At 41.2% G+C, this 24,175-nt stretch overlaps 1 protein-coding gene across 1 annotated transcript in view; it reads right to left on the reverse strand.

The window, feature by feature from the left end:
* ADAMTS17 (ADAM metallopeptidase with thrombospondin type 1 motif 17) overlaps positions 1–24,175 on the reverse strand; it is a 281,500-nt gene that overhangs the window by 96,970 nt on the left and 160,355 nt on the right. Inside the window, exons 13-14 of the mRNA XM_075858251.1 lie at positions 18,283–18,449; positions 18,047–18,174 (exon numbers count right to left, since the gene is read on the reverse strand). Of these exons, the coding sequence (XP_075714366.1) occupies positions 18,047–18,174; positions 18,283–18,449 (295 nt within the window). The remainder of the gene's footprint in view (positions 1–18,046; positions 18,175–18,282; positions 18,450–24,175) is intronic.

Raw genomic sequence — 24,175 nt, forward strand, 5'->3', positions numbered from 1 at the left:
AATGTACAATAAAAGGGATAAATACTATATAACGGGTTGCGCTAAAAATTGGTGCACCCAATACATACAAAGTCTCCGCAGGGACCCTTTCATGCCACCAATATCTTCTATTTCATGCACCATAAAGTGCTATCATGTTATCTCCCCTCTGAACACACAAGTCACTGGGCAGCTTAGGTACTACTAGGTTCATACTATCATTTTTTTGTGATAAGTTTTGTTAACAGAGGGTCTAAACAGAATGAAAAACGTTCGTGTTTTTTTTAATTTGTTGTTAAAAAATATAGGGTTTCTTATGAATTTCTTGACATAAAATATGAGAGTTACAATCCTCAAAGTCCTATATGAACAGCATGAGATTGTCTCTCCACCCTCAGAGCACAAAATGATAATAAATCAAAAGATGCATTCAAAGAAAATGTATGGCACATGTTAAATTGGTCCGTGATAATCTGGGACACCCTAAGAGATCCTTCACCAGACCATTTACCCAGATGAGAGCAAATCCTTCCAGCGTTGGCCCCTTCAAAAATCCCAGCCGGATGTGTTGTCACGACAGAAGATGATATTGTCTTTAGTGACTCTGAAACGAGGGATCTCCCAGAAAATAAAGCACATATTAGGTGTCAGGGAAATAGATCTTTTTGCCTCAGCCACCTCGGCTCAGACCAAAAAGTTTGTTTCCAGAACTTGGTCTCAAGGGGCATGAAGAGTGTACACCTTGTCCTTTTCATGGACCCACCTAAGGAACCTTTATTCTTTCCCTCCCCCAACACTACTGTCCCGGCTGTTGCGGAAGATCCAAGAGGATGAAGTGGAGGGGATGGTACTGGTCTACCCAGTTTGACCTTCCAGACCCTGGTACCCAGTGATCCACAAACTAATCCAAGGGAGCAAGACAACAGACTTTTCAGGGATCGGAAGATCTCCTGGTTCAACTTCCACAATTAATGTGGATAGTGGCTCTGATAGGCTCTTCTTGAACTTATCGGACAACGTTAACCAACTAATCAACCACTCTTTGAACCCTAGAACCACAAATAGATACAAACTTATTATTGATGAATTTCAGACCTGTTACTCAAATTTGATAACTAGAGTTAGTCCTCTCTCCCAGCTCGATGCGCCTCTGGAGTACCTAACTCAGAAATTCCTGGCACGTTTGACTTGCAACAGTGTAGCTAAACGTTTGACAAACTTCTGACATGTCATAGTGACATGTCAGAAGTTTGGATTAGTGGGGGTCCGAGCACTGAGACCCCCACCAATCGCTAGAATGAAGCAGCTGAAGCGCTCGTGTGAGCGCACAGTCGCTTCGTGTCTGTTCGGCTTTTTCCGGAAATAAATGTATCAGTGTACGGACTCAATAGAAAGTCTATGAGCCCGTACTCCAATATATCGGCTTTCCGGAAAAAGCAGAACAGACACGAAGCGGCTGAGCGCTCACACGAGCGCTTCAGATGCTTCGTTCTAGCGATTGGCGGGGGTCTCAGTGCTCGGACCCCCTCCAATCCAAACTTCTGACATGTCACTATGACATGTCAGAAGTTTGTCAAATGTTTAGCTACACTTTAAGTCAGTGGTTCTGCATTACAATTGTTAACACCAGATCTCACCCAGAACAAACTATACCTTAGGTTAATTAAGGGCACTTCTCCTGTTGCTCCTAAATTCTCATGCACCTGGGATATTGATCCCCTATTACAGTTTCTTAGCACCACGACTGAGGGAGACTGTCACCTTTGGAACAAAGGCTTAAAGAGGCTCTGTCATCAGTTTATAACTGCACCATCCCCTACCTAATGTAATACGCGCTTTGATGTAGATAAGTACTGCTTTTTTTTTTAGGTTTTTTTAAATGTTTATTTTTGACAAAGTTATGAAGATTTTAAGATTTATGCAAATATGGTCTTAATGCCCAACTGGGCGTGTTTTTACTTTTGACCAAGTGGGAGTTGTAAAGAAAAGTGTATGACACTGACCAATCGGCGTCATACACTTCTCTTCATTCATGTCCAGCTGTACTCACAGCACAGCGTGATCTCGCAAGATCACGCTGTGCCATCACTTACTCCCCCAGTAACTTCACCGGAGTGTCGGGAGAATGACCAGACATCGCCTTCAGCCAAAAAACAGTACTTATCTACATCAAAGCACCTATTACATTAGGTAGGCGATAGGGCAGTTATAAACTGGTGACAGAGCCTCTATAAAGCTAGCATGCCTTCTTTCTTTAGCCATTGAAGCACGTACAGCAGAACTTACTCTTTTTCATATTACAGAACATTGACTATTTGTCACACCAGGAGGTTTCTAACTAGTTCTTAAAGGACAGGTGTCGCGAAATTATTATTTTTTTATATGTTTTTGGTTTTAGTATGTTAATAAAAGAAATTTTATTTATTTGTGTTTTTGTGTTTTACTTTTTTCTAACTTTTACTTCGCCATTTTTTTTTCATCTCTGTATGTGTCGATTAACGACACATACAGAGATGGAATACGGCACATACATCCCCATAGTGAATGCGAACGGGAGCCGTTCCATTCACTATAGCATACGCTGTCTGTGTGGGAACGGCGCATGTGCCGCTCCCACACAGTCCAAAAGGAGGGTATTCGGCCTAGCGACATCCGGCGCCATTTTCAAGTGGACCGGAAGCCGCAGCCGGACAGTAAGATGACTACTTCCGGTCACGGCTTCCGTTCATATGTTTAGAAGCAAGGACTAGGAGCGGACGGAGCGGAGGCAGCGGCGGTGGCAGGAGCAGGTAAGTTATGTTTGTGTTTGTGCGTGTTATACTGTGTGATTACACTGTATCTAATCCTCCTACACTGTGCATTCGCTCAAAAAATGGCGGCACACAGTGTAGGAGGTTTGAACATTCAACCCCCTCCTTTCTCCTGGAACTAGCCAGGATAAAGGAGGGGGCATTGTGCGAGCACACTAGAGCGTGTGTGTCTACACCAAATTTGCAGCATAAGGCAATGAGGTTGCTTTACCACATTACAATGCTGCAATTTTGGGAATTGCTCCCTCTAGTGACCAGCACATGGAAATGTTATAAATTAGAATCTAATTTATAATATTTCCTGACTTGTGAAAAAAATTAAAAAAATGAGAACAAAAACTTCTCATCTGGATGAGACGCCAGTGGAACTATACCTAGTCAGGGATCTAGAGTAATCATCATTATGTTTAGTTGATACACTTCAGGGGTATCTTGCCCTTTCTGCTTCTTAGAGAGCTGAGATTACCAATCTCTTCATCACTTCCAGACCTCCGTTCTGGAAAGCGTCTGCTGATACAATTAGAGGTTGGATTTTATTTGCGATGAAAAGCGCAGGCATTAATAACAATTTATTCAAAGCCCACTCTATCAGAGCTGCAGCTTCCTCAAGAGCTGCAGCCAAAGGGATTCCCCTTGCTTCCATACTCCGAGCAGCTAGATGATCCTCTAGCAAAACCTTCATCAAGTTCTATTGGCGTCTTTCCAAAACACAACACCTTGAGTTTCTCAGAACTACGACCAGGTGTGTGTTACTCAACCCATTAGCTGGTGTTAGGTGGCTGCCTCCCCGATGAACAAAGCAGTTTGCAGGAATCTATGACCTGAAAAAGGTATTTGTTCTAGGGGTAAGGACAGCCACATAGCAACTCTATCCCTCCGATTCTCCCTCCCCAACAAGGTTGTTCTGTGGTAGCTGCCTACTTATTGTCTCTATCTTTTAGGTCAACAAAGAAACCAGAGACTTGGGAGTCATCTGTAAGCCGAATCCAAGAAATAAGACACTGGTCTTGAAGCTTCACTCCTAGACTAGGACTTACTTCACACTCTCAGGACCCTTCTTCTATGTATTAGGCCTCGTGCAAACTTCCTTCACCGTTTTAGCGTCCGTTTTTGACGGATCTGTGTGCCCGTTTTAGCGGCCGTGTGGTTTAAGTGTGCACTCCCGTGTGCACTCTGTGTTTCCGTTTCCGAGCGCCGAGCATGGTACTGTCCAGGGTGCTGAAAGAGCAGGATTGTTCAGCGCTAGTCACTGTACAGGGTGCTGAAAGAGTTAATGGGCTGCACTGATCGGTAACTCTTTCAGCACCCTGGACAGTGACTAGCGCTGAAGAATGACCATGCTCGGTGCTCGCAAAATACAATTTGAATGAAATAAAAAAATCAGTTCATACTTACCCAGAACTCCCTGCATTTTCCTCCTGTCCGGCCTCCTGGGCTGACGTTTCATCCCATGTCACCGCTGCAGCCAATCACAAGCTGTAGTGGCAGTCACGCCGGACTGGATGACGTCAGAAGGCCGGCCTCCAGGGATGACGCTTCATCCCACGTGACCGCCTCTGCAGCCAATCACAGGCTACAGCGGACACATGGACTGCCGCGTCATACAGAAAGGTCGGACTGGAGGAAGAAGAGGGGCTCGTCACCAAGACAACGACTAGGGTACGTTTGAACTGCTTTTTATTTTATTTTTATCAGCAGCCCCTTCTCTCTATCAGTGCTGGATAGAGATAAGTGGCTGCCGATTAGTGTAATATCTCAAATGTACTTCTGCCCGCCTGGCCGTTGCTAGGCAACGGCTCCGTCACACACGGACGAAACACGTATGCCTTCAGTTTTTTTGACGCCCCCGTTGACTTGCATGTGCCTCATGGTCACGGAATCTCGGACCAAAGTAGGACATGCTCTACTTTTGTCGGAACGGAGCAACGGGACCGTCAAAAAAACTGAAGTGTGCTGTTTTGATCTGTGTTGTTATTAAAGCATTCGTATAGCATTACTGGTGATGTTTCCATGCTTTATTCAATTCCCAATTGGTCAACAGGGATTTGGACTAGCCATCTTGCCTCCTTGGAAAAATTCTGAGGGTAGTTCCCGCACACTTGCGAGAACTCCTCCCGAGATAACGTGACCGCGGCCACTAATAGCAGCCGCGATCGCATCTTAGACGGCCCGGGGAGGCTGTCACCTGCACCCATTAGCTGTTGCTAGGTGGCTGTCCTTACCTCTAGAACAAATACTGTTTGCAGGTCATAGATTCCTGCAAACTGCTATACACCAATCAACCAAAATATAAACTTCTTCCGGGTGCTACCTGTTTTGGCCTGTTTTTTTACCTTCGTATTTTAAGAGGTAAAACTTTTTTATTTTTCTGTCAACTTAGCCGTATGAGGGCATGTGTTTTGCGGGGAGAGTAGTATTTCCCAATAGTATTATTTTTGGGTAACAATCCTTCATTGATTCACTTTCATTAAATTTAAAACAAATGTCAGGGGAGGGGGCAAGACAAAAGCAGCAATTCCGCAATGGTCTTATTTTTGTAATCTTTTTTATGCCGTTCATTGTACGGTATAAATAACATTTTAATTTTATTCTACAGGTTAGAACATTTATGCCAATCATAGATACGTATAGTTTTCTTTATATTTTACCCCTTTTTTACAATAAAAGTTTTTCAAAGAAAAAACATTTTTTTGCATTGCCCCATTCAGAGAGCCAAAGATTAAAAATATTTCTATCTACATAGCTTCATAAGGGCTTGTTTTTGCGGGAGTTATATTTTTCAATAGTATCATTCAGGGGTACGAGACATTGATTAGCTTTTATTTATTTTTGTTGAGGGAAGTTAATGAGAAAAAACAGCAATTCCACCATTGTTTTTGAGATTTTTTTAATGGCGTTCACTGCGCGGGCTATATATAGCATTTTAACTTTATTATACATGTCGTTACGAATGAAACAATACCAAATATGTATATTTTACAGTACATGAGGATTTTTAATGTAAGAAAATATAGATTTAAATGATTGTTTTTTTTTTAATAAACTTAATTTGATTAAATTATTATTTTTTGACACACTATGGGACTTGACTGTGCAATGTTCCGATCGCTCCTGTATTGCCTGTAGTCTGGCCTATCCATGTCCTACTGACAGACAACCTATTATTAGGCCCTGCCTTTGTTATGTCCACGACTGGCATGACAATCCATCGGCACCCTGTGATCACGTTGTGGGGACGCTGATAGGATAACGGAGGGAGCCCCCTTGGTTACGGTCTTAGATACTAGTTCTGATCCCAGCCGTTGCAGCAGGGTATTAGCTGTAAGTTACAGCTGACACCCGCTCTAGATGGCGCGGGCACAGCTCCTGATCCCTTGTTATCCACATAACCTAACTGTATGTCGAGTTGTGGACAGGCACTTAAAAACTCAACGTTTTTTTCTGCTTCCAACACATCAACTTCAAGAATTGACTGTTCACTTTCTGCCTAATATATCCTGCCCCTTGACAGGCACTATTTTAATAATCAAGAAAAAAAGATAATCAAAGTCATTCAATTCGCCTGTAAGTGGTTTTAATGTTATGGCTGATCAGTAAATTAACACACACTGTAGTATTACAAAAATGTTTCCACCCTGTAACACATTGCACCGAGTTCACCAGCGAGGAAGATGCTCTTTGCTGAGGTGCACTGCTCTGGCTAATAGATGGAACAACCTCCTCTATGACAACTATAAATCCCAGGTCTCCAAATATATTGATTTTTATTGAAACAATAGTGGTAAGGAAGCATCCAAGTTAGATCAGGAAAAGGAAAGGGGGAAAAAAGCATGTGGTCTGTGAAAAAATTAATAAATAACTTTTATTGTTTTTACGTTAAAAGGAACAAATGATTAAAAGGTCCAGTGGTGCAATTTGGTATGTGTGAGTGACCCCTCAGTTCACACACCCTTGGCTATGAATTATATGATAAGGTAGTTTATAATATTGCTGTCAGTATGCTCCGTTAGCAGTGCTTGGTAATTAGACTGTAATTGCCACAAATTGCAATGCAAATGAATGAAGCTTTTGAGCTATAAATTATGCCGATCACTCTGTCTTGAATTGAGACTGACTGTGTTACTTAGATTGGGGTTATGTCTGTTACACTATGCAGCAATAAGCGCAGCTGGGCCAGTATTGATATGCCCTGCTGCGTGTTGAGAAGGAAAATTGTGATATTATTGTAATAAGCGAGGTGAGGCCCCGCAAACCTTACTCCCCTGCGTTAGTGTTGGTGTAACAATGTGAACAGTCACTTAACCGCACCCTCACGCTGGTGTCCCTGCAAATCAGAGCAGCAGCGTGGGGAACGGCCGTGTGTGTAAATGGGAATACTCGCAGCTGTTAGCTAAGAGGCAATGTGAAGGAGTCATTCACGGGAGTGGCTCTGCTATTATAACGGTCGTGAGCAATAGTGGCCGTACTCAGCTGTCAGCCGAGAGGCAGTGTCACATTGACCGCCTGCAAGTTGCCTATGTACTAAAGCAGGGTATGCCTCAGCACAAACCTGGGCAAAAGCAGAGCGGCAAGGGCTAAGGTCCCGGGACCGAACCTCACCCCGAGAACGACTGTATGTGTGCGGCGGGGCTGCTGTCAGTACCCGCAGGTGAATATGAATCACCAACGGGAGCCGGCACTGAGCCAGACAGAATTCAAACACCCAGCTGATTGGAAGCAACAGCAGGGCGCACTGCAGCCACAAGCACGGACAACCAGCAGGCAGCTAGCAGCCGTGAGCGCACATGAGAGGATCGTGGAGCGAGTGATGGAGCCTAAACAGCTAGGGCCAAGTAGTGCACCAGAGGAATTGTTAAAATTGTTGCTAAGCACCCGACGCGCGTTTCGCCAGAATTCTGGCTTCTTCTAGGGGTGAAAAGCCGCCATTAAACCGCCCTATAAATAGGGTTCTTGGTTGACTGACAGCCCCATTAGCCAATGAGAGACCTTGGTCTCGATTGGTATGGAAATACAAGTATTTGTCATTAAGGATTAGAAGAGAACATATGGCAGCAGCTATAATACACCATAGATATATGAGTTCAAATTGAGTTGCAGGCATGTTATGAGCCTTGCAGATATGCAGATGTCCATTAACACTAGAAAATGAGAGAGAGATTGGGGGGGTTTTTGCATTGCAATTTGTGGCAATTACAGTCTAATTACCAAGCACTGCTAACGGAGCATACTGACAGCAATATTATAAACTACCTTATCATATAATTCATAGCCAAGGGTGTGTGAACTGAGGGGTCACTCACACATACCAAATTGCACCACTGGACCTTTTAATCATTTGTTCCTTTTAATGTAAAAACAATAAAAGTTATTTATTAATTTTTTCACAGACCACATGCTTTTTTCCCCCTTTCCTTTTCCTGATCTAACTTAGATTAACTTGGTGGTGTACACCAATGTGGTCTCTTGGACACGATACAATATTGTGTAACAGGTGATCTTCACCAATCTAAGGAAGCATCCATACTTACTTAACCATACTTCTCAGAAGTCCTTTTTTTATACCATAACAACTTTTCACCTATCCACGGGATAGGGGACCAGTGTTTAATAGCTTGCGGTCCCACCGCTGGGACCCCAACCAGCTGCTTCATTCATTTTCTATGGGACTGACTAAGTTAGCTAAGAATAGCACTCACTAATTTCCATCAGTCCCATACAGAATGAATGGAGCGCCAGTGGATGAATAGAGCGCCAGCGGCTGTATTTAAACAGGGGACAAAATAGATGTATGTAAAAAAAATAAAACAAGAATAAAGTAACCCCAAATGTGTGCATGGTTTTAGACAAAGATTCAAATGGGGGCTTAACCAGACCACTGAGAACTTAGTTAAGGTCCTATGGGGGAAACTGGGACCTGAGAGTGGGACATAATTTAGCCGCAGTTTTTAAAAAAAAATGTATTATCCACATATCAGTGGTTAACCAATGACGAAAAAGTGCACTTATTGCGGAATTGTGTACTCTTATGGTAGCTAGCTTTAACCCTTTATCCAAACCTGCCTGCAGAAAATTCTGAATTTCAGATACATTGGGTTTTAAGGATAGAATATTAGAAGAACCGAGGAGCTTCTCATAAGTCCTCCGGACTCTACCATATATCGCACAGGTAACTGGCTTGCAACTTTCTAAAAATGTAGATCTTACGGACTCTGAAATACCTCTAAGAACGGACCTCTGAGGATCAAGGCCGAGAGATGAAGGCCCATCACCTGTGAATGGAGGATAGTCCACGGTGTCAGAACAATGGAATCTCTGGAAAAACCCAAAGGTCTGATAAGGACATCTTGCATAGCCAGGGGAACTAGGTCCCCCTGGGCCAAAGTAGGGCAATCAATATGATTGTATACCTGCTCTCTCTGATTTTGACTCTCAGGAACATTGCTAGAGGTGGAAAGGCAATGGCCAGATGGAAATTCCACTCCTTAGTGAATGCATCCAGACCTGCTGGGTGTTCTCTTGGACTCAGGGAAAAAATTTGCTTGTCTTCCGATTATGTCAGGTTGCAAAAAACAGTTTATCTCCAGACTTGTAGTCTTCTGGTTCAGGCACCAAAAATTGCAGATGTGTCAAAGTGAAGTTTAGATAAAACGCAATCCTTTTTTCTTAAAACTCCTAATGAACAGGGACATGGTAGTCTTTTATGTCTACTGACGACATATAACAATTCTTAAAAAGGAGGTTCATAGTTGATTTTATTGTCTCCATTTTGAATCTTTGGTATTTCGAGAAGTTGTTGAGGGACTTTAGATCTATAATAGTTTTTAATGACCCGTTTGTTTTTTGTTTACTGAAAATAGGGGCACATAGAATTCCTGGACATATTCTTAAGGACTAAATTAACATAAAAAAAGCTCCATAGTGCAGAAAAACAGAGAAGGGTAAGAAAATCAACTGGACCGGATCAAGCCGCACTCACCAGACAGAGTTGTGGAAAACAGCAGGCACAACTCTAGGATGCGTGTATAGAATATTCTCGGCCCACCAATCAGCGTGGTTGCTGATCCGCCTGCAGACATCAATCCTGAGATCATAAATGATATAACACCAAGCAAAAAAGAAAAATGCAGGATCCACTGGGCGCCACCAAAAGGACTGCAGTAGAGGCTCAAAAGGATGATTTAATGAACGTTCCATGTGTTTAAAGGTCGGTCTGACCTCTTCCTCTGGTACATTGTACCTGAGGAAGAGGTCAGGATGACCTTGAAAAGCGTTGTACGTTCATTAAATTATCCTTTCGAGCTTCTACTCCAGTCCTTCTCGTTTTTGTATTGCCTAGTGGATCCTGCATTTTTCTTTTTTGTTTGGTGTTATATCGTTTAAGATCTCAGGATTGATGTCTGCAGGCGGAACAGCAACCACGCTGATTAGAGGGCCGAGAATATATTGGTGTTATATTCTTGAGGAGGGACGGGAACCAGAACTCCTAGATCTTGAAGAGACTGAACCTCTGTTAGTATAGCAATGTGACTCTGATTTAAATGAAACGTTTTTTTTAATTAAAAACTGGTTGGGTGGAGGGGATGCTAAATCAAATTTTAGACCACGGATTATGCCTAGAACCCACTGGCTGTTTGTGATGTGGGACCAAGCTGGAGTAAAATCTTTTAAACACCCTGCCACCTTGTTTCTGGCATCATTGGGAGAAAGATTTCTTTGCTGTTGTCTGAATTTTGAGGATTTAACATCAGCCCCCCTTCCTATTAAATATTTTCTCTAATAGATCATCTATATAGGAACCAAACAGAAATTTCCCCTTACATAGGATCGCACACAACCTATTTTTGGAGTCTATATCTCCCGCTGAGAATTTGAGAGAGAAGACCAGCGGGCTTATTGTCTGACTACATCCAAAGAGACATAGTCTATAAATTCTGTGGCCTTCCTAAGATAAAGATTTCTAGGAGTTGTTTTTTCGGAGACCTAATCTTTATATGCTCTTTAAGGGCCTGTTCACATCAGCGTTGGCTTTCCATTGAGGGGGTTCTGTCTGAGGTTTCCGTCGGGTGAACCCCTCAATGGAAAGTCAAACGGAAACCTTAGCTGCCGTTTGCATCACCATTGATATCAATGGTGACGGAAACATTGCTAATGGTTTCCGTTTGTCACCATTCCAGCAGGTTTCCGTTTTTTCGACGGAATTAAGAGCTAAATTGACCAAAAAACAGCAATTTTGGCGGTTTAACTGTTTTATTTTTTATTGCGTTCACCGTGCACATTAAATAATGCTATATTGTAATAGTCCAAACTTTTACGCACGCAGCGATGCCAATTTCATTTACTTTTCATTTTTCACATTACTTTAGAGAAAAAATGGAAAAAGGTTTTGTTTTTTTACAAATTTTAATATTTTATTATTTTTTTTCACTACTAAAAACTTTATTTCACTTTTTTTTTTTACACATTCTATTAGTCCCCCTAGGCGACTTGAACCAGCGATCATTAGATCGTTGGTACAATACACTGCAATACTAATGTATTGCAGTGTTTAGTAATTTTTACAGGCTTCTGTTAAGCCCTTTCACAGGCAGGTCTTAACAGAGGCAGAGTGAATGCAGACCTGGGTGCCTTCATTAGGCCCCTGAGCTGCCATGACAACCATCGGCGATTGACTGCAGCATTTGAGGGGGTAAAAGGGCCAGGAACAGCACGATTGTTTTCCTGCCCGTTAGTCCCGGGTGTCAGCTGTAATACAAAGCTAACACCTGCACCGTGTGAAGCATGCTCAGCGCGTGAGCACTCGCCATACTTTTTCCCCCTGCACCAGGACGTCCTGGTGCGTGAAGGGGTTAATATACCATGTACTGTATGTACAATGTACTGGGAAACTTTGAAAAATTATTTTGTGGGGTGAAATGGAAAAGAAACAGCAATTTTCCAATTGTTTTTTGGGTTTCATTTTTACGGCATTCACCCCGAGATAAAATTTACATGTTAACTTTTTTCTGTGGGTCAAATTGGTTTTGTGTGACCATACTCTGAGACCCTTAGCTTTTTTTTTATCCTTCCTTCGATTGAGCTGTGTGAAGGCTTGTTTTTTGTGAGGCAAGCTGTAGTTTTTATTGATAGTATTTTTTAAATTTTGTTTTCCATTTTTGTGTGAGTCGAGGTGACCAAAAACAGCAATTCAACCGTTTTTATTTTATTTACGGCATTCCACCCTATTGGGTTAAATAATGTTAAATTGTAATAGTTCTGACTTTTATGGACAAGGTGATACCAATTATGTTTTTGTTGTTCTTTTTTTTTACATTACTTTGGGGAAAGGTGGGAAAAGGTGTTTTTTTTTACTTTTAATATTTTTTTTGCATATATAGATATATATTTTTTACTTTTTTAATTAGTCTCGCTAGGGGACTTGAACCAGTGAACGTGGGATCGTTTGCACAATATAGGGTTTAATAGGAGGGCTTAATAAGAGCGCACAGCTGACAGACCTGGGGGCGACCGGCTGTCAAACGGGGCTGACCTCTTTCAGCTGGGATCGGAGTTATCTCCGATCCCAGCAGTTAGAGTAGGTTGTCAGCTGTAATGTGTAATGTCTCAGCGTATGGAGCGGTCGCAGCCCATGGGCCCGCTCCATTTAACCCTCCTTCCCCTATGACGTACATACACGAAGCCTGGTTGTAATTGGCTTAAAAACAAAAAGGAGAAGAGTATTGATTAGAACAATTAATGTTTTTCCAATGTTTAGGTATAGTCGACTAGTAGTGAAGCAGAGCCGTATACTAGATGCTGGCCAGAGACATAAGCTGACTCTAGTGTTGAAAGCTGTAAAGCTCACTTATGAGACACAGAAACATTTCAGAAATTAGCTCCAATATTGTCACTTTTCTGGAACACTGAGCGAATGTTTTCAAGTTTTCCTTTGCTTTTTTGTGTTCCAGCATCCCTGGCTTCTCTCATGTTTACTGTATCACGATCCAATAAAGTACACAGAAAAAAAGGAATAGCCTAAACTGAGGATAAGCGAGGTATCTGTTAAAGGGCCATGCATGCTTAAATAAGATGAGCTCATGTTTTCAGGAAATTAGAGTAAGGTTTTGGCCAGTTGGATTTTTAATATTCTAATGACCATTATAGTTAACTAGAAAAAGGCCATCTGTCACTCAAATAAACTCAACATGGCAACCACTCATTTAATAATACTAGAGGTGCACATAAAAAATTGTGGTTTTACCCATGTAAACCAATCAGATTTCAGCTATTATTCTTTCTCATTCAGGCATAAAAATTAGAACAGTGATCTGATTGGTTGATATGGACATATCATCTAATCAATATTATCCATTGTCTTGTTGGTAAAAAAAAACTTAGTCAAACGCCTTGGAAAGCTTTCAAGGCAGTACAAAAATTGTACTGATTTATTTATTTGTTTTTACTTCTTAAATGCAAATTTATGCAACTTTACAAATAGTCTTCATTAAATATTCCCTACAATTTTTGTTGCTGTAGAGTTTGCATAAATCCTGTACATAGCTGGTTGTCCTGCTGATTTTGACATAAATTGGACAGCACACTGCTCTTTTCGGGGGCTGACGTCACCTGTCCTTCCCCTCCCTTCTCTCAGTGTTGAGATACCAGAAGGGAGGCGGAGGTACACAGAAAATCAGAGTGAAGATAAGGAGGAAAGCAGATATGGCAGTCTGCAGGGGGAGGGAGGAGAGATCACACAGGCTGTATAGCACCCAGTCTCTGCATGAGGAAGATGGGGGGTATTTACACACCCCTTTCATGAGTGTAAGAACAAGGGAGCAGAGATCCATCATGGGCTGTAAAAGGGGAAAGCAGTACAGGAATAAATCTGTGCTGATACATGAGAGGCAGTGAAGGCAGCAGCATCCTGGAGTCACATCCTGGAAATGTCCACACGAAAAAAGGGGAATTAAAATTGCAGCCTGAAACTTCAGGTAACCACTAATATATGTAAAAATCACATTTTCCATGTCATAGGTGTCCATGGTCTTTACATATGGGCAAGTTGTGGGACACCTTTCTCTTTACATGAAAAAAAACAAACACCTTTATCAGATTATTCTAAGGAGAGAAAGTAAAACTACATCTAATGCTTGCAAACATTTTTGCTACCAGTATCTCAGAGTTTAAGCTTACAAATACTTCTTAGAATGAACTGTGCACCGGACAAGGAAAAGACTAAAAAACTTTAACTAAAAACTCAAAGACACAATGCTATTTACTGCCATGCTCTACGAACGCACTTGGCTGGATATTCACATAAAATCCTATGCTACAATTGTGATTTTTTTTTTTCTGCCGAAAAATGGTCCCTTGCTTCTTCATTCACATCCTAAATCTGCTGAATGAGCACTCCCAGCACTTTGCTGGCATAAAACACTCCCGGCTGTTTTGTAGAACTATTTCCATTCCACTGTCTGATTAACACAACTTTATGAGACCTAATCGGAATAACATGAACTCATTAGCTCTCACCCCAAAGCAAGAGCACATACATACTTATGTAGTCCAGATTTGTTGTGCTTTGGGTATGTGCTTACATATACAGAACATATACAGAAAATAAGTAGAGTATTGCATTTAAGGCATACTGAATGAATCAAAATAATGCTACGACACAATGCCTCCAATATATGCATTTTAAAACTAAGATGATTAATTGACCACAATAAATCTTTCAAATGTGAAATAGCATAGTGCATTATCACATTGCAATGTCTTTCTGAGGGTACCGATTCTCCTTGTGGAGATCCGGCTGGTAGGTAATCTTTAGGGCAATCCTCCGTATACAAAATAGCTTTCCGATAGAATGAAGAAAACTGTCTCTCTAGTGACACCTATAAGTAGCTACCCTGTAAATCAATGTCCATCCCTTTAAAGAGCCTTAAAACATGACTCAGGTTCTCAGCCAAACTAAAACCAACCATCTGCAGACAGCACTGCTTCTAAGTTGTTGCTGCTTGTCAGTATAAAGTAGGGTTCTGGTTGTCTGAGTGAGTTGCAGTGTGTACTGACTATCAGAAGGTACTAATTCTACAATTCAAAACACAGTGCATGCATTTACTTTTTTAAATAGTTGGGGTATGTTCACAGGGCTTATTTTCAGTCATTTTTCGGGCCGTAAACGCCCCGAAAAAAGGCTGAAAATACAGAGGCTGAACGCCTCCAAACATCTGCCCATTGATTTCAATGGGCAATACGGTGTTACGTTCCCACGTGGCGGTTTTTTACGCGTCAGTTTGTAAAACCGGCACATAAAAAAACACCCTGTAAAAAAGAAGTGCACGTCACTTCTTGAGCTGTTTTTGGAGCCGTTTCATTGTCTCAATAGAAAAGCAGCTCCAAAAACAGCTGTAAAAAACGCATCATAAAATGCTTGGTGCATAAAAAACGTCTGAAAATCAGGGGCTTTTTTCCCTTGAAAACAGCTCCTTATTTTACGGCCATTTTCTGCTTGCCGTGTGATCATACCCTTAAGGTCCTATTCAATATTATGGATTTCATTTTCTGTGTTACTATGCATCCTACTTGAGCCATAACTACATTCACTACCACTACCTGTGGGTCTCTCCTTTAGGCGTGGCCCCAAAGAAAGCGCACAATAAATTTCATTTAATATTTGTATCCAGCAGGACGGTCTGTTAAGGATGATATTGGGGAGAATCTATGCTCAGTTACATACGTCTGCTTTGACGGGGTTCGACTTTGGTGCGCCAGTGTGGGACAGGGGCCCTTGTGGCCAAGTTGGACATTTAATCTGCCTTCAGGCTCATGACAGTGCATCCAGACAGTTTCCACCGGTCAGGCTGTATGTGGGGCAGAATGTATTACGTGTACTGCTGCCTACCGATACGGTGCTCCATTTCCTGCTCTTACTTTGAGACCTTCAGCATGTTTGTCGAGTGGAATGTGTGCTATCAGTACTGCACTACCTGGACGACTTTCTTTGCATCAGTTCGGCTGAGTCCATAGCCTGTTCGTTGCTCCTGCATATGTAAAGCAGGTGGCCCACCACTTCGGAATTCCGTTGGCACAGACAAGACTGAAGGCCGGCTACAGTTATACGCTTCCTGGGAATCTAATTAGATTTGGTCACCATGGAATGTTGCTTTCCAGTCGGTAACTTGGACGAGTTATGGGGGATTGTGTGAACGGTGTTGGGAGTGCATAAATTTCGACTTTGGGGGAGAATATCCCTCGTAGGCAATCTGAAATTTGCCAGTCATATAATGCTAATAGGACGCATTTTATGCAGTTGGTCAGCACTGTCTACAGCAGGGATAAGTATTCCTTTCAATTTTGTTTGCCTGTCGGCTGCGCACAAGCCAGACTTGAGGCTCTGGCGACGATCCAGGAGTGATCATGGGGATTTCCTGCCTTTACTCTTGTTTTTATAGGGGATTCGTTTACAAACTGAATTTCAGCTGCGGGGATTTCCCCAAAAATTGCTTATTTGTCATTTTGGTTTAAATTGCTTAGAGTTGTGATTATAACGAAAGAATTTTAGGTCTGCCGGGCTTTGAGTGGTTATTGGGGGTCTTCGGTTTTTCAAGATGGGACGCAGCCAGTTTTGTTTGATTTGCTGGGCAGATAAGTGGGTGATTTGAATAGTAGTTGTTTCACTGCAAGAGAGAGTTTGTTGTTCTAAACTGCCTTTTCCATTGCCTTTTATAGAGCATTCTGGATCAATAAATTGGTAAGTCGTACGTGTGTGTCGTATGATGGGTGCAGTTTGTAGATGTTTCATGTTGTGATGATCAGGTGCATCGAAAACTGATCAGGTGGGTAGGGGTAAGAGAGTGGTGTTCTTGGGGGTACAGTTTTCTCTGGCTTGCCCAGCTTGGTGTATCATGAAGTTTGTAATGGCCTGTGGACAGGTTCCTTGTTAGTTCATCTGGACAGTAGAGCCCTTTATTGTTTTCAATTTGTGGTTGTTTTCCAAAGGAGATTTGGTTGCAGTAAGTGGACTTTGCTTTGCACTCCAAGATTGGAGCATCAACGGCGCCGTGTGTTGTGGCAGATTGGGAGTTGGGAGTCTGGCAGATTCAGATCATATATGCGTTTAGGGTGGTTGTGAGTTGGTGCTTGTGTTGCTTAGGTTTGCTGCATTACTGTTATTTGTTATTATCTCTTTCCTTTAGCCCCAGGAGCTTGCCTTGTGGGGATCTTAGGTCACTCATGCATTTACTAGGGTCCTGCATGCAGAGCTGTGACCTGATGTTGAGCATGCGATGAATTGGCATTTGGAGTGGAGTTCTACCGTAACTTAATTTTTATTCAAGGCTGGATTGAGCTCTGGACGCCTTGGTGCTTTACGTTAGGAGCAATGACCTGGGAGCTCACTCTTCCCGTGACTTGATACACGACATGAAAAGTTTTATTTTTGGAATGGGGGGTGTTTATAGATAGCATACTGCATGCCCCAAGTAATCTACAATATCCTTGTCAAGAAATAGGACAACCTGCACACATCTTCTTACGGTGTTTCCCAACCAAGGTTTCGCATAAGACAGCAGCAGCAACAACAACTATCAGTTTTGTAGTAGGGAAGGCAAACTGATCACTGAATGCTCACAGGCAATTAAGCTAAAAGAGGGAAAGGCAGTCAGCAAATCTTTTTCAGAACATAGCGCTGCAGTAGAGAAGGAGTAGAAGTTCCATAGAACACGAAAACAAATTCCAGGCCTTCTACCATCGTAAAATGTCTAAGCATCTGACTTCTGGTACACTGCGTGTAACATGTTGTGACTTGTCTGACTACAGTTCACCCCAATACTTGTGAGACAATTGTAATTCCTACAGAGCTGGATAACTGTAGCAGAGTTAGGACTTATGCACACGACCTTCATTTTTATCCGAAATTACGGATCTGTAATTGCGGATAAAAATACTGATCAATTCATTTCGGACACCCTCCCATATATTTACGGGTAAGGGTCCGGGCCGTAGAAATGACCCGCAAAAAATAGGACATGTCCTATTTTTTGCATTTACGGACCGTGCTTCTATACTTTTTAATGTGAGCACGGCCTGCAAATGCGGGTGACAGTCCACTGCCCGTCAGTGCCGTAGTCACAGACCTTACACACGGCTACAGCCGTGTGCAGGGGGAATTAGTGAACAATGTTGGTTTGCTTAACTTAGTTTATAACATGACTTCATCTTGCCTTGAACTAACAGACAAGGTAATCTGAGAAGAGGGGAAAACATGTGAGCTACTCCACCTGGCACCTGCCATGTACGCAGAGATCCGCCTCATAAGGACCACACGGTGTACCATCCAGGACTCTGTCTGACACCAGCACTGGGGTATCTTGGCCAGCAGGGGTACAGTGCAGCTCACATGGTTTATCTGGAAAATAAATGTAAAGAAATTAGAGTTGTCAACATAAGGAACAACATTTACATGTCTGACACATAAGGGGAAGAGGTTGAATAATCTGGTATCCAAAATACTTACCATCGAAGATTACAGCTGTAAGGAGGTTTTTCTTCTTGTTGACGTTGCGTTCATGAGATTGACACTGATGGTCCCTAAAACTTGAAACGCCTTTGGGACATGGTGAATTCTCACAAACCATGTGCTCTACACTTGTCCCTTTACAGCTCCGACCACCAAGTCCAGGACTGCCAAAAAGATAAGACCTGATCAAAATTTGATAAATTTGAAGGCTCATGAACTAGAATGTTCTCTTGTTCTTCTAATTTCTAATGTTCATCATGTAGGATATGTAATTTCTCTAACAATAGTAGAGACAAATATATCCAATAGCGGATTCATGTTTCCTGGAAGTCTTTCAGTCTGCAGGTTAATAAATTTGTACTTGAATTAGGTCTGGGCTAATGCTGTGTCTATCCACATAACGGAGTAACATTTCCGTTCCCTCTCATACTAATACAACCAGCTCATTACAATGATTTATGAGACACATTTGCAAACTTAGACAACAACTCTGCAGAAATACTGAAAGAAGTGTTCACTTTACTATAGAAAAGAATGTAAGCATCACGCTATCATCAGAAATACATTAAGAATAGACATTTATATAGCGATTAAATTAAATTGTTGTAGAAGTTGCAATTACATATCCTTATAAAGTGCCTCCCATAGAAAATATATGATACATAGTCAAAGGGTCATAGTCATAAAGCTGCAGTGCAACTACAGACCAGTTTTAGGATGCAAAACTTTAATAACTACATTGTTCCCTATATGTAAAGATATCACTAACGTGGATATATAATGTGGGCAAACACTGATATTTTTCACAAGGTAAATTCATCATGTTGTTTTCTTTAAAGGGACACTATAACTAAAAAAAAATTACTTTAGCTTACAGCCAAGTGTATGGATTGTTCCTTTAATAATTTTATGCTATTTTATACATTTATTGCTTTGTTTACTTCCTGAAGGCAGATGATAATGGACCCGGCCTTCCTAACCTCCCTTTTTGCAGCAAATGATGAATGCTTTACAGTTGAGTCAATGGAATAATCTGGAATGGTCAGTGACATCACAACATTTTCTTCTTTCTACATTTTCCTTTAGTGTATTATCTGAGGCAGTGCATATCTGTCATTATATGTTCGCCTACTAGTGGTTATAAGGTGAAACAATTCATTTTTACTGTAGGCTGTAAAACAAGATTATTTTCTTTGAATTACTCTGCAGTGTTGCCTTTCTAACCACTACATATGAAAACTGCAATATATTGCATGAATTCTTTTTTTAACTCCTTCAGGACACAGCCTGTTTTGGCCTTCAGGACGCAGCCAATTTTTTCAAATCTGACATGTTTCACTTTATGTGGTAATAACTTCGGAATGCTTTTACCTATCCAAGCGATTCTGAGATTATTTTCTCGTGACACATTGGACTTTATGTTACTGGCAAAATTTGCTCGATACATTAAGTATTTAATTGTGAAAAACACCAAAATGTAGCGTAAAATTTCAAAAATTAGCGTTTTTCTAAATTTATATGTATCTGCTTGTAAGACAGATTGTCATACCACACAAAATTGTTGCTAATTAACATCACCCATATGTCTACTTTAGATTGGCATTGTTTTTTGAACATCCTTTTATTTTTCTATGACATCACAAGGCTTAGAACTTTAGCAGCAATTTCTCACATTTTCAAGAAAATTTCAAAAGGCTATTTTTACAGGGGCCAGTTCAGTTGTGAAGTGGATTTTAGGGCCTTATATATTAGAAACCCTCGATAAGTCACCCCATTTTAAAAACTTCACCCCTCAAAGTATTCAAAACAGCATTTAGAAAGTTTCTTAACCCTTTAGATGTTTCACAGGAATTAAGGCAAAGTAGATGTGAAATGTTCAAATTTCTTTTTTTTTTTTTGCAGAAATTAATTTTTCATCTATTTTTTTTGTAACACAGAAAGTTTTACCAGAGAAACGCAACTCAATATCTATTTCCCATATTCTGCAGTTTTTAGAAATACCCCACATGTGGCCCTAGTGCACTTATTGACTGAAGCACAGGCCTCAGAAACAAAGGAACACCTACAGGATTTTGGGGCCTCTTATTAGAAAATATTTTAGGCACCATGTCGGGTCTGAAAGGCTCTTGCGGCGACAAAACAGTGGAAATCCCCTAAAAGTGACCCCATTTCGGAAACTATACCCCTTGAGGAAATTATCTAGGGGTATAGTGAGCATTTTGACCCCGCAGGTTTTTTGGAGAAATTATTGGAAGTAGGCCGTGAAAATGAAAATCGACATTCTTTCAAAGAAAATGTAGGTTTAGCTAATTTTTTCTAATTTCCACAAGGACTAAAAGGAGAAAATTCACCACTACATTTGTAAAGCAATTTCTCCCGAGTAAAACAATACCCCACATGTGGTAATAAAAGGCTGTTTGGATACACGGCAGGGCTTAGAAGGGAAAGAGCGCCATTTGGCATTTGCAGCTCAAATTTAGCAGGAATGGTTTGCGGAGACCACGTCGCATTTGCAAAGCCCCTAAGGGACCAAAACAGTGAAAACACCAAAAAAGTGACTCCATTTAGGGAACTACACCCCTTGAAGAATCCATCTAGGGGTGTAGTGAGCATTTTGAACCCACAGGGGTTTCATAGATTTTATTAGAATTGGGCAGTGAAGATAAAAAAAAATCCTTTTTTTCCAATAAGACGTAGCTTTAGCTCAAAATTTTTCATTTTCTCAACAAATAAAGGAATAAAAAAAAACAACATTTGTAAAGCAACTTCTCTGGAGTACGGCAATACCCCATTTGTGGTCATAAACTGCTGTTTGGGCACACGGCAAGGATCAGAAGAGAAGGAGCGCCATTTGGCTTTTGGAGCACAGATTTTGCTGGATTTGTTTCTTGACACCATGTCACTTTTGCAAAGCTCCTAAGGTGCCAGTACAGTGGAAACTCCCCAAAAGTGATTCCATTCACAAAACTACACCCCTTGAGGAATTCATCTAGGAGTGTAGTGAGCATTTTGACCCCACAGGTGTTTTATAGATTTTATTAGAATTGGGCAGTGAAAATAAAAAAAAATCCTTTTTCTTCAATAAGACGTAGTTTTAGCTGAAAATGTTTCATTTTCTCAACAAATAAATGAAAAAAAGCACCACAACTCTTGTAAAGCAACTTCTCCTGTGTACGGCAATACCACATATGTGGTCATAAACGGCTGTTTGGGCACAGAGTAGAGCTCAGAAGGGAAGGAGCGCCATTTGGCTTTTGGAGTACAGATTTTGCTGGATTGGTTTCTGGGCGCTATGTCGCATTTGCAAAGTCCCTGTGGGACCAAAACAGTGGATCCCCCCAAGAAGTGACCCCATTTTGGAAACTACACCCCTCAAGGTATTCACTTAGGGGTGTAGTGAGCATATTAACACCACAGGTGATTGGCAGAAATTGGTGTGCATTCGATGTTGCAGAGTGAAAATGGGATTTTTTTCTATAGATATGCCAATATTGGCGCCCAGCTTGTGCCACTGGAGACACACACCACAAAAATTGTTAAAAGGGTTCTCCCGGGTATGGTGATGCCTTATATGTGGAAGTAAACTGCAGTTTGGGCACACTGTAGGGTTCAGAAGGGAGGTAGCGCCATTTGGCTTTTGGAGCGTGGATTTTGCTTGTAGTAGTTTTGTATTGAGTCTTACTGGTGTTTCCGTTTATAATGTGCGGGTACATGTAAGCCGGGCGGAGTATATAAGGGGCATAGTCAGGTGGTATAATAATGGGGTAAACAAAAACAATAAAATAATCCATAGATGTGTGTTACGCTGTGACACAATCCTTTCTGCACAGGCCAGTGTCGCACTGATAAGCTGTGTCCTTTCTTATACCTCTTTTGGTCCACACTCCGCACCTTTGCAGTTTGAGGAATTTTGCTGAGAAGTGTTTTCCTGGTATAATACGGGCACCGTCGCTTCCAGCAGATATGTTTGGGCTCTCCCCTTCCTGGTTCCCTAATTTTAGGGGCCTTGATAATTCGCCACTTGAAACAGAAGAAATGTTCCCCTCGGGCCGGCACAACTGCATATTTTTATTTCCTGGCTTATTGGAGCCTTAACTAATTTTATTTTTTCATAGACGTAGTGGTATGAGGGCTGTTTTTTTTGCGGGACGAGCTGTAGTTTTTATTGGTACCATTTTGGGGTACATGCAACTTTTTGATCACATGTTATCCTTTTTTTTTGGGAGGCAAGGTGACCAAAAAACAGCAATTCTGACATTATTTTTTAAATTCTTTTTATACAGCGTTCACCACGCGTTATAAATTACATGTTAGCTTTATTCTGCGGGTCAGTCCGATTCCGGTGATACCTAATTTATAGAACTTTTTTATGTTTTACAACTTTTTGCACAATAAAATAACTTTTGTAAGGAGAATGGATTTTTTCTGTCGCCATGTTTTGAGAGCCATAACGGTTTTAATTTTTTCGTTGACGGAGCTGTATGAGGGCTTATTTTTAGCGAGACGAGTTATAGTTTTTATAGGTACCATTTTTGGGTACATGCGACTTTTTGATCACTTTTTATTTCAATTTTTGGAAGACAAAGTGACCAAAAAATAGCAATTATGTCAGTATTTTTATTTTTTTATTTTACGGCGTTCACTGTGTGGAATAAATAACATAATATTTTTATAGTTAAGGTCGTTACGGTCGCAGCGATACGAAATATGTGTGGCTTTATTATTTTTTTCAATAATAAATGACTTGATAAAGGAAAAAGGGCGATTGTGTTTTGTGTTATTATTTGAAACTTTTATTGTATTTTTACAACTTTTATTTTTACTTTTTTTACACTTTTATTTAGTCCCACTAGGGGACTTGAAGGTCCAACTGTTTGTTTGATGTTCTAATACATTGCACTACCCATGTAGTGCAATGTATTAGAACTGTCAGTTGTTCACTGACAGCAAGCTGATCAGGCTCCGCCTCCGGGCAGGGCCTAATCGGCTAACGTAATGGCAGATAGGAAGCCTTTGTTAGGCTTCCGGTTGCCATAGCAATTGCTCCCCCCCGCAACAATCGGCCCCCGCAATCGCGTAGCGGGGTGCCGATGTTGCTATAACAACTTAAATGCGGCAGTCCCTGCTGATCACCGCTGTGATCCGACCCAATGTTTTCCCCCAGTACTAAGGCTGCTAGTAGCAGCCTGTACTGGGAGATGCCGGGCTGCGGGGAGCGTCTGTGTGCTCTGTTAGGAGCACACGTGGATTAATGGGCTGCAGGTACAACGACCAGCTTTGCAGCCCGTTAATCTAAGTGGGGTGGTCGTGAAGGGGTTAATGGATGGACATGACAAAACAAAAACGAAACATTGCCACACATTAAAAAATATATTTTCCGATGATAGTGTCCCTTTAATTGTATTCTCATTGTTTTGAAGCGATTGGAGGCAGAACAATTTAAGATAAATGTGTTATCAATTTTTGAATTTAGGATTGTATAATTGTGTAATATTAAAGCGCATGTCCATATAGAAGTGGGTAAAATAAGCTGGTAAGGGTACTGCACCATGATGCTTGGTGTTGTGTGTTAAATTCAAACTTTACATCTTGAAGTAAGGACTTTTATACATAAAGGGGTAAAGAGGTAGATCGTGAATTCAGAGTGAAATATATACATTGCAGGGTCACGATCCCTAATGATGAGCATCTTCTAATACACAGAGATAGTAAATTAGTTCTCAAAGTCAAAATTTTCACAAAAATACACAATGGGGCAGATTTAGGGATAAGTTCACATGTGCACCAGAGGTCCCAATAGGAGTTTCTGTCAAAAATGTCAGAATAAATAGTGAAATATGCTCCACTCTTATTTTCAGTAAAGTGAAGGACCCCCTTACGGAAACACAAC

The sequence above is a fragment of the Rhinoderma darwinii genome, chromosome 3 (genome assembly GCF_050947455.1).
Source record: "Rhinoderma darwinii isolate aRhiDar2 chromosome 3, aRhiDar2.hap1, whole genome shotgun sequence".
Taxonomy (NCBI): domain Eukaryota; kingdom Metazoa; phylum Chordata; class Amphibia; order Anura; family Rhinodermatidae; genus Rhinoderma; species Rhinoderma darwinii.